Below are 12,132 nucleotides of genomic sequence, written 5' to 3' on the forward strand. Positions count from 1 at the left end.
TTTCGAAATCTTCGAGGTTCAATGCAGTGACACCTTGAGATCAAATTTTTGTTCTCAAAAATGTTGAATTTTAATTTTAAAATTAAGAAATTGCTAAAACCAAATTTCCCGCCAATTTCCTTTTTTGAAAACTTTAAATTTAAATCACCACTTACCGTCTAAATAATTGAGTTGAAAAACCTTTAGTATTTGGAAGATTATCTAGGGACGCATCTGCGTCGATCATTGAAGATTTTATCTAGATGGGGCCAGTATTAAAGGGTTTAGTTTTGGAATTAGATTTTTGAAAACGTAATAATAAATTGAATTTTTGGACAAAAATTCATAAAAAAATCAGAATTTGGACAGTTATATAATTATAAATGAGTCGACAGTTTTTAAATATTATGCAATAGTTTATGAGGAAAATAGAAAATAGCGAAAATATTGAATGTGCGGTAGGGTTGCCTATACAAAATACCTTCAAATCTGTATGCCAATTTAATAAAATACATAATGCGTTCACTATTTGAGGTGTACTGTATGACAAAATAATTTATAAAATAAATTGTATCATAGAGATAGAATAATAGAAGAATCAACCGACCAACCAATATTTTATTTTTAAAAAATAATTATAATGTATAGAACTTGCCTATATAAACCCCTTCTACTGATGAAAGAAATAAGGATCTGACAGCCTGGCTATAACTAATATTATTGAAATATAAACAAAACACAGATCACAAATGTCCATAAAACTTTTTGTGTTGTGTAAAAAACCTTAAAAATGTAATATAAGGATAATCATAATTCATAAGTCTTGATTTGTTTTTATAAGTATTATAAGTTTATACCTTGACATTTACCTATCAAATTTCAAAAAAAGAACAAACTTTTTCGTAGTTAAAAGTTGTCTTTCTTCTATTTTTAAGTTTTGGAAATTGTATACATGATTCTTCATAAGAAGTTATATAGCAAGTATATTATTATATTTTTATACATATAATGGCATTTTCAAATGCATTGTTTTTCCTGTAAAAATGAATTTAACCTACTGCTGTACTAATGCAATAGTAAAATTAATTACTTTATTCACAATGCCATCAAATCTACTTAGTAATAATGTAGGCTGATAGAACATCTTTGTTCATAATTGTTTTTCTGATATAATGATTTTATTTCATTGAATTTAAATGTCAGTACACCCATTATTAACCTATTGTACAGCAAAGCAACACCCACTTACTCAATTTTTTTATAGTTAGGATTAAAAATTGAAAGCAAAACAGTTTCTCATAAATAGTTCTTACTGCAACCAACAGATCTGAAAATGCTTAAATACAGTTTTTGTATAAACATTATAAGATTAATTTTAATAAGAAGAACATCACTTTTTAATTTTTAAGTAGTATTTAAAAAAAAATGTAATGGGTACGTTAGTTTATTAACTCTATAATTTATTTTAAAATCATCATTTTTGAAAAAATAAAGTATAATTTTTTACTGGTAGTTACTCACTTAATAATAATATAATTAAATAACAGTAAATTTTATAAATAAAATAATTCAATAACAATAAACTTAATAAATTACATAATTTAATAATAAAAGGAATATTATAATTTATAACATTGAACAATAACAGACCGCCTACAATAATAAGTACAATTAATTCCCCAGTTGAATAGTTTTTTGTAAGTGGACAAGTAGAAAATTAAATTTAAATGAATTACAATATTCACAGTATTTACAACATAGGTACTAAGGTCCAATTTGTTGTGGACATAGTCATGATTTTGGAGAACAGTCCTCTTCAAAAACATCAACAGATCATTGTTTCTGTTCAGTTACTGTACAGATTCTCTGATAATCCTTGTAGTATTTTTCTTTCAGATCTGGAAGTATAATTTCTAATTTAAAAAAGTAAATTTACATTATTCAACCATAAACATAACAAATCATGTTTATTCAGAAAATAAAAATTATACAATTTCTGTGAGGTTATTTGTGTACTGTTGTAATTCTAAAAGAACTGATTTTCAACAATAGTTAATCTTTGAAAGACTGTCTTTCTGTTTATTATATAAATTAATCATTATTTAATAATAGGTATAATATTGTCAACAATAACAATAATTAAAAACAATTTGTTTTCATACACACCATTAAAAAGCAAAAATATCCAGTACACGATTTCTATTTATGATACATTTACATATAACTTAGTATTTGAAGTAATAAAAATTTCTCAAAATTAAAACTAATTTTTTTTCATCAATGATTGACTAATAAGGGAATTGTTCAAATTTAGGTTGAAACCAGGTTAAGCTTTGAAGGCAATATGATAAATACGCACAGCAAATAAAAAACAATTTATATACTAGACTAAATACAAATATTGATGGAACTTACTAATTTTGTTATGAATTGTTGTTACACTGTTAATTATGTTAAACATGTACCTATTAACAAAACATAAAACACATAAGATAGAATACTAACATTTATAGGACAGTGTAACATAGAGACCACAGTGCAACTAAGACGATTAACAAAGAAAAAAAGGAAAATAATTTTAAAATAACATGTAATGATCTTATTGATAAATATAAAATATATGTAATTTATAACTTATTATGAGTTGTAAAGTATTTATGTATTATATATTTATATTGAAATAATAAGGAAATTATTTACTTTATGAGTGTAATAATATATAAGTTGTTAATGTACAACATACAAATAAGTAATAATGTGTGAAATTCTATAACAAACATTTGTTATTTAGGTCTATAGTTGCGCCAATGACTTAAAAATAAAGGTAGTACTTACTAGTTGGATATTAATTAATTAATAAACATTCAAATATATTACAAACAATTGATTTAGGCACTTATTATACACAAGTTTTACTTATGTTAAATGTTGAACCAAACTTCCAGCCAGGGGCAGCAAACGTAAAACAAGTAATCGTTATTCGTTGCCCGTTAAAGTCGTTAAAATGTTGAATAACGGTAATTTATTAATTTCGACCGACAGAATACGACGGATAAATAATGTATCTGGTTCTGGGGACCAGGCTGAGAAATTTATATACTCAAAAATCGTAGTAGAATTATTTACAATGTTGAATAGTTGGTATTAATTTGAATTTTTGCGATTTGAGGTTAGTGTTCGAACTTTTAATTTCTGTTATCACTTATAATTTCTTATCACGGGGTCCAACTCTTATCACGGGGTCCAACTGGCCCCATCCCACACGAGACTATCATGGCACTGGTACGTAACCAGGTAACCGGTAGATACTTGATATACTAGTTCTACATCTATATAGTTCTGTAATGCAAATTAATTTATAGCTGCCACTCGTTTGATATTTAATTGCAGATCCGAAACGTTTAATTAAAATTATACTAAGAATATATTACAATATGAAAACAATACGTCAATGCGTACTTATATCATAACTTGATAATTATTAAGTACCTAGCAGCTGATTTTAGCAAGTGTTCAGTGTTCGTTGTTATTAAATAATAAGGTAGGTAATCGACAAAAGTTAATACCTCCATAACACGTTATATTATGTTGTATATACATATAAAATTATAAATTATAGACACCTATAATAAGTACTAAAAAATCTTATTTTGATATATTTTATACAATTTAAAATTAAATAACACATACATGCGATTTATAAGTATCTAAGAATCTGGACATTCAGGTTTAACATTAAACATATAAAATTGAGTATGATGCCAAATTAATACCTATTGTATTCGTTTTATTCTTTCTTTGTTATATTGGATTTCTGCAACAAAAATGTACACGATTATAATAATCTTTATTAAATTAAATAAATTCGGACTTACATTTGAAGGACGAATACCCCAGTAAATATTATTAAAATATTCACCAACTAGGTAGGTAAATGGAGCATATAAAAAGGTTCCGGTGAAGAACATCACTCTCAATGGTAAGTTTAGTTTCGCAAGAATAGGGTAAACCCACATGCCACTCTTGTAAAATACATAGTTAATCCTGTAAATATTTTTAACTATTATAATAGGTATTAAAATGTACATTTATGAAATTTAACTTGATTATAATATGATGACTAAATACTAATCACAACCAAATGTATAGCTTGGGGTGAAGCAAAATTTACAATTTTTAACTACCCATGTTGAAAGAAGTTTCTCCAGATGCCTACCTATAATAATTTATTGTGCGGTAACAAAGTATAATCAGTTAATCAACGTCTGCAACTTAAAAAAATCAGCTGTAGTACAATTTAATAATGTAGGCAATGTTTGTATTTACTATTTATTTATTTTTAATTAAATTTATTTATATTATGAATTATTATATTTTTTTTAAATGTTTTCAATGCAATTTTAAAGTATATAAGTGCAATAAGTTTTTATTTATTTTAATATAAATATTAAAATATTCAATCAATTGAAATATTTAACGTGTTTTTAATGCGATAACTTCACTGTCCCTGGGTAATTACTTAAATGATTATTCATTAATGCAACTTAAATAGGTAAATGTCTTGTACTTTGTAGTGACATATTTAATTTGTTTTTAATTGATAAAATATTTACATCACAATTCATCTGTCATCATAGCCCATAGGTAGTCAAATATTAACCTAACCGTCTTAAACTCCTAACCTAATATTTGTAAATTGTAAATTACTATTTACTATACGTCATACAACCTATACCTGATATCTACCTATTTATAGCTACCACTCGTTTGCTATTTAATTGTAGTTCCAAAAAGATTAATTAATATTATACCATGAATGTATTACAATGTAATAGGCAATAGCTATAACAATTTTTAAGTTATAACACAATACTCTGAAGAACGAATTTGGTAGATTAGACCGGAAGAAATTTGATTTGTTTTACAGGGATAAGCATAGGCGCAATTTTAGGATGTTTGGGTGTGCTTAGCATTCCCAATTTTGAAATTAGCACTAGCAAATTGTTTCATGCTAATTTAGATTTTAATAGTAACAGGTATTCATAACCTCGAGATAACATTATAAAAAAAGATAGAGGCGCTTCAGCACCCTCAGTTTTTTCATTGAAACTGTGCCCCTGGCCCCTGGGGATAAGTTATTTCCAAAAATAAAATGTATCTATTCAAACATAATTATTTTTATAATTTAAATCCATAGTTGTAAACTGAATAAAGTCTATTACTAAATATGTTTTTATTTTTAATTTTCGACTTTTTCAAAATGTTGGTAATGTTTATATGCCTTAATTTATTATTATTTTAATGATCATAATATCTATATTATATTCTATATTATTATAGTCAATAGTCATGTATATAATGTTTTACAATAATTTCTATTCATTTTAGGTGTATCTAATAGATATTGGCTTTCACCATTTTTCCATCTCTTATATTTACATATTTTACATGCAAAGTATATGTTTAGCTATTATTTAGATCACTACTTTCCAAATGAAATCATCCGATGTTCTATTTTCGAATTTTCCTAAACAACTTGACCGGTATAAATATTAAATATTTAACATTTAAATAGGTATTAATAATGTGTAGTATCTATTTAATAATATAATACTTATCAGTTATTAATAATGATACTACATAGGTAGTATAATATAGATTATCTAGAATACTTAAACTGCAAGTATAATAATAAATCATAATATATCTAAACTTATAAATAGGTTTAGGTACAACGTACACATTCAGTTTATTATTGAAAAATGTTAGCTAAAGGCCACCTACCTATGTAAATCTTCGTAAATTTATAAATTTTGTTTGAATTGAAAATTTTTTTTTTTTGGTATTAATTTTATTCTCCTTAATTTAGAGATATTTATATGTGTGCGAAGACTTCATTCACAGATTTATAGTGCTTTACCCCTATGTAGGCTTTTTCAGTACGTAACTTTTTTAATTTAATAAAGAAATTGTTTATTTATTTATTTTATTTTAGTTTTTGATATATGTATATTATTGTTATAACTTCAATCGGTTATAAGTTTAAGACCATTAAAACATTGAAAATAATGTTGCATGAAGGGCACGATAAATTAACACCTCTTTTCTAAATGTAAATATTTTTATAACTTACTTTAAAAAATTCAAATATACTTACCAAACCAAATAGCAAATTTTAAAAGCAATAAAAACAGACAACCCTGTAATCCTGGATGGATATTCTCTGTAAGTTGTGATCATTTCCAATATTGCAAATATAAAAATATGCGCATGTGTAACATGATTCAGCCAAGACGGGAAATATAGATCATAGTGCAGAGGCATAACTAAAGATTTATCAGTAAACCACATTGGCCAAAAGCTTACGGCAATAAACTGTAAAATAATAATCACCAATATTATTAAAATTGTCTTTATTGCTTTTACGATATTAATATTATAGGTATTTTTATAATAAATAGGTATACTAATTTATACTTTTATTTATAAAATATTATATTTATAATTAGTATATAATAAACAGTTATAATTTATAGATATTATAACTTATTACTTATTAGTATTATTATTTCTAGCTGTATGTATAAAATGGCTACCGACAAAATATTAGTTACTTATATTATGATGAAGATAGTATGTGTTTTTGTAGGTAAGCGTAGCAAGTTTATTTAAAGTTGGAATGCAAATGTCTTTATGTCGGCAGTCATTAGTGATGTACCAGGGACCTTCTGATATTAAGCATAGACATATAATCTTAAATGCTTATATTGTTTTAGTGTTAGACGGTTTGGCTGAGTCCCAAAGTTGAATACCACATAGGTCTTAGAAAAGCCATGTCGATCGTTCGTTTAGTTTTCAAGGAGTGGAGTAAAGGTCTAACAAGGTGAAGCTTCGAATTGAGTTCTTTATACTTGTTTTTCAATTGGAGACCCCAAGTCAGATGTTTATCAAGTATTAGATCGGAGATCCAGTTATTTAGTTTGCGTACAAAATGGTATTTGTGGATAGTCATTACAGGTTGGAGAGGGGGGGTACTATATAATAATATAAATTGTACTTTATTGTTATACTTCATGACTTCATGAGACACGAGACACCTACATAAGAATAACATATTATGCTATATTCTATATTTGTTCAAATACATTAAAATGTACTTATAATGTACTTTAAAACCTACTATATGCGAGTTATTCAATTTTTAATTATATATATACATATATAATATATTTATGGACCTAACCTAAATTTAAATTTACTTTTATCAATTTGTGTTGTAATTTGTAAATATATTTTCATATTACCATCGACAGTGGGAATGCAAAAATTGTAAAAAAATTGTGTTTGCTTCTTTTAAGCGACTCTGACGTGATAGCTGAGCAAGTACGCACAGCGATGTGATCTACAAATACCGCGTACAGGTAGAAAACGGTTTGGATGACCTGTGAAAAAAAATCAATCATTATTGTAGTGCTGCCATTTATTCAGACATTCAGTTTATTCTAAGTCCAAAAAATGTAAGTCAGTATATTATTTATGTACCTACTACCTATGTCCTATACAACTATAAAAAGAATCCAATTTCATAATTTTTCGACCAAATGATGACTAATTTGTTTTGCTTTATTTATAAAAGTTACCTAGCTATACCTACTATTTCAAATTAAAAAAAAAAAATAAAATGTAGGATAGTCAAGTACAGTTAACTACCTACCTGTCCTACTTATAGGGGGATTAGAATAATCGTCTTTGAATTTAATAGCGCTACTGTACATCAATAAGCAACTTTACTCTGATGAGTTGTATTATTAAATTTACTATAATTATAAGATTTTTTTTAAGTGTTCATTTTTCACATTAATATCTAATTTCGATCAAATATATGTGCTAAATTTGTTTAACCTTAATTTGACTTTTGACTACCCGACTAACGAATGAAAAATAATAATAACATTAAATACATTGCAAAAATAGAATAAAACTCAATAATCTTAAAAGCCCTACAATTACTATAGTACAGTAAGGGAATATAGTAATCTACTATCTAATATGCCACTGTAATAAAAAATTATTGTAGCTGTCTAAGTCAATTAAAAGTCAAAATTTAAAACAATTTAACAAAATTGTTAGTACATTTTTAAAGATTGTTAGAATTTATATCATAGTTTCTTAGGTTTTATTTTCATCATTAAACATTTTTAAACTTTAAACCTTAACCTAAACTAACGTAAAATAACATTTTATTTTTACGTTATTCAAAACGCTCGAATATTTTAAGCTATTTCATTACTGTATTCACACATTTACAATAATATAATCAGATAGAACAATTTGAAGATTTATTCAGTTAGAACAGTTACACAACAACAATAGATAAAATAGTGAGATTTTGGGCAAGTTTACAATATCTAAATTTAAATTTAAGTGACACTTGGTACTTCTTATAAAATTATTTAGAATAAAAAGGTTTTATTAAAATTTACAATTTAAAACACTCGACAATTTTTATTTTCAGGTCTTAGAAATTAAAAATAAATAATTTATAAATAAACTTTTTACTTATTGGTGATTATAAAATAGTTTGAAAATTTTCGTATTTTTAATTAACTTATTACATAAAATAAAGTTCAAATTTAAAGCTACGTTTATTATCCTTGTTGAATTATGCAAACAATAAAATTAAAATTTCTAGATAAATGTTATGATGAGCATGGTTTGATTCTAAAAAAATTCTAACAAACTTCTGTGCCGCTATATTTACGCTAGCAGCGTAAAATTTAAAAATGTCTATCGTTGAAAATCAACTCTTACAAACTTTGAAAGTAGTTCGACAATCTCTAACAATTTACAATTTAAATGTTAATTAGCAGATTATACTATTCTTGCGCTGTTAGGTTCAAAAGAGTATAAAATACCACCTATTTACTTAGAAAAATTAAAAAGTACCTATAGAAGAGAAATTAAGATGCCTACAGACCTGCAGCAGTGAGTTTTAGGAAAAATATTTGCATGAAAAATTCTGCAGGAGCTAATCTCTAGTCTCTAGAGACTATAAAAATATTTATTAAAATAACAAACAATGTACTTAGGAAATTGTACTGAGGTGCAAACAAATTTGCAAATAATCAATCTTAATGAATGGAAATAAAAACAGTTAAATGACGCTTATAATATAAAAGCAAAAGGTATTTACCATATTGCAGAAAGTTAGATATTTGAATTTCCCGCCAAAGGCCTCATCTAGGGGGTTGAGACGGGCTGGTATGTTGACGTATGTGTAATAATAGTAAAGTGAGTAAGTGAAGAGCACGGCACCGGACAGATGTACGCCCTTGTTGACGGTGTCCATGATGCAGGTTTTGGACGTGTTCGCCATTATTCGTTGTAACCGATTTTCTCCAATATAATATTATTATTGAATAGAATAGATATATTAAGTTATATCGTGTAGAAAAAAAACTGCGCCACCGAAGATAAATTTGCCTACATACTAACTGTATAGGAATAATATGTACCTATCAAAATTATATCGACAAAATAGATAATTCGTTTAAATCCGTATTTCACAAACACCTATTATATAGCTATTGATAACCTGTACGTAATCATAGGTTATATTTATTGTCTTCATTCGTTCGCGGTTTCAGATCGAATGAAAACGACAAAAATGAACTGACTCGACTGCGCTGGTTCGGACCGGTCAAACGGTACACGATCAGTAATCATCAGTTAAACCTTCATATATTATATATTATTATATTACAATATGTCTTGGGTATCTATAGTGCATTATTATTAACCTAACCTAACCTAACGAGATACTGACACAGTGAATATAAATACAATATGTACAGTTTATACTGTATACCTTATTGTATACACCGTGCTCCGCGCACGGTCTCGGCATAGATAAGAGAAGCCCGTTGAACTTTAGCCCGTTTACCTATACGCTAGACTGTCAGATAAATTAATAATAAAACCGTCATAATATATTGGTGAATATGAGTATTATAATCACAGAATAAAAGTATATACAAGGCGATTCTTTTAACAAATTAATATACAAATATTATTATAATTTTCTGTTGGAATAATTTAAGTTCTATATTAATAATATTTGATTGGCAAGACAGTTTGAATATAAAATTTAAAATAACAATTAAATAACACATAATTACTAAAATAGTTTATTTAACAATATATGTATAAAAAATAGTGTTTAGTTCATGGGTACTTCACTGAGGTACAGTTTATGCAATCCTAAAATTTTATATTGCCCTCATTTTTTGTTGGTTTATCATTTTGTGATTTTTAAATGATCGCCAAGTACAAATTCTTTCATAAATTAAAAAGAATAATTTTTTAAAAACTTTGAAAATAAAAAAATTAAAGTTTGATTCAAAGTCTTATTTTAAATATAAAACACATAGATGAGTGAAGAAGTATACCGTAATTTTAGCCGGATATCGGTTACCATTCACTCATCCTTTTAACATTTAATGCCCATACAACTATACTTAAATAAAAAATTGCATCATTTAAGACATTTTTTTTTTAGTTAAATATTAAATTTATTCTGTTTATAAAATTATATTATAGGTTTTTGGCGTCATTTGCGTCATTTAAAAATTAAAAGCTATTACCAACAAAAATAATGATGAAAAAATAATTAGTAATGTAAAATGTTATATAATTGCATAATACTAACATTTTTCAAAATATTTATGCTTTCAAAATAATAAGTATTTACTGTTGAGTATCATCCTATATAATATTCGTGTACCCGTGAGCTGTGACCGTTTACGCCTATAATCAATCGAAAGTTAACAACGCATTTTAATATCAATTCGACCTCTAAACAAATTTTATGTCTATAGAAATATTCCACATAAATTGTATATTAGGTACTATATTTATATTTATGTATTTTACGACCAATCAAAAACAATATTATCCAATCACAACATTTTCAATTGATTACTTCTTTATGACTTAATATTATTTAAATATAGGTAGTCATCATATATAATTGTACTGCTTCATTATTGTGATATAGTTAGATTTTCGCTTTTCAATTTTAATTTAAGTAGCATATTTTATATTTTATCGTATATACAGATACTAGATAGTTATATTTTTATAAAGTGAAAATCCAAATTTCGATTTAAAATATATATATAATAATTATTATATTATTATTCTGTGGTAAATATATGATGAATAGATATAAAATTCATTTTAAGTACCTATTTAAGAATAAAGTTGGAAACCTTGATCCTGATCCGTGAAATTTAGATAGTTATAACTTATAAATTAACATTTTTTAAATAGTTATTGTGTTATAAAATATAAAACTAAAATAATATGATAAATTAAAAAAAATCGTCATTATACCGATAAAACACTAACTTAAAAATTTGTAGTAATTGTTAACTTTTAAGGAAATCACTCTATATAATATGATATATAATAAATATGATACAAAATACCTTAAATAATATATTATTATATGGGTATAGCACTATAGCTAGGGTTAATATTTATATTATTTTAATATACCTAATATTAAAATACCTATTGGGTTTATTATTTTTAGTCATACTACATAAAACCAATGCGTTATTATGATTATTATGGTGTGATTTATTATGCCATAATACTTCATTAAATTAGGATACAAATAAATCATTTGCTTACATTTTGTTTTTATTATTTTATAATATAATAACTCTATCAATAACTTATAACTAAAACGTTTACTTAAAAATTAATTATTATAATTTTCAATAAAAAAAAAAAATAGATTCTGCAGTGTTTTTTTTATATAAACAACGCGTTCTCAATAATACAATAATATTTTAACCATTTCATTGCTAACTTATTGGAACAGTTCATTTTATGAGAGGAAAAATTGAGTTGCAGCCAAAAAAAAAAATATTAAAATGTTTAAATAGATTGGCAAACTTGTTGCAAAATATTCAAAAATATATTTTGTTCTATGTCAGTAGCGTTTTTCGTACACCAATACGTTTTTAAACAACGTATAAAGAAATACTTATATTGAATACAAATACAATACATAAATATCAGATTTATTTAATTTGATGGATTTAAATATGTGATATCATCTTTAATGATAATTGCCAATTGATA

The 12,132-nt window shown here is 25.5% G+C and overlaps 1 protein-coding gene and 1 long non-coding RNA gene across 2 annotated transcripts; both read right to left on the minus strand.

Moving 5' to 3' along the window:
• Window positions 1–1,418: 1,418 nt before the first annotated feature.
• LOC132930106 (uncharacterized) lies at window positions 1,419–2,801 on the minus strand. The gene is made up of 2 exons (XR_009662193.1): window positions 2,395–2,801; window positions 1,419–1,877 (listed from the first exon to the last, which is right to left on the minus strand). It is a non-coding gene; the product is annotated as an uncharacterized LOC132930106 (long non-coding RNA).
• A 741-nt stretch (window positions 2,802–3,542) lies between these two features.
• LOC132930105 (androgen-induced gene 1 protein-like) lies at window positions 3,543–9,701 on the minus strand. Its single transcript, XM_060995776.1, has 5 exons — window positions 9,173–9,701; window positions 7,284–7,421; window positions 6,137–6,354; window positions 3,855–4,023; window positions 3,543–3,793 (listed from the first exon to the last, which is right to left on the minus strand). Exons 1-5 carry the CDS (start codon window positions 9,353–9,355, stop codon window positions 3,767–3,769), a joined length of 735 nt encoding a protein of 244 aa, XP_060851759.1. The 5' UTR covers window positions 9,356–9,701; the 3' UTR covers window positions 3,543–3,766.
• Window positions 9,702–12,132: the final 2,431 nt, after the last annotated feature.

Source organism: Rhopalosiphum padi, chromosome 4 (genome assembly GCF_020882245.1).
Source record: "Rhopalosiphum padi isolate XX-2018 chromosome 4, ASM2088224v1, whole genome shotgun sequence".
NCBI classification, from domain to species: Eukaryota; Metazoa; Arthropoda; class Insecta; order Hemiptera; family Aphididae; genus Rhopalosiphum; species Rhopalosiphum padi.

Bases quoted from the DNA above. Each gene is read 5' to 3' on its own strand.
- LOC132930105 (XM_060995776.1), bottom strand. From the start codon at position 9,355: ATGGCGAACACGTCCAAAACCTGCATCATGGACACCGTCAACAAGGGC. The intron at 7,422-9,172 runs GTAAATACCTTT...TTTTTTTCACAG, and splicing joins ATCTAACTTTCTGCAATATG to GTCATCCAAACCGTTTTCTA. The intron at 3,794-3,854 runs GTAAGTCCGAAT...TTTTTGTTGCAG, and splicing joins GGGGTATTCGTCCTTCAAAT to AAATCCAATATAACAAAGAA.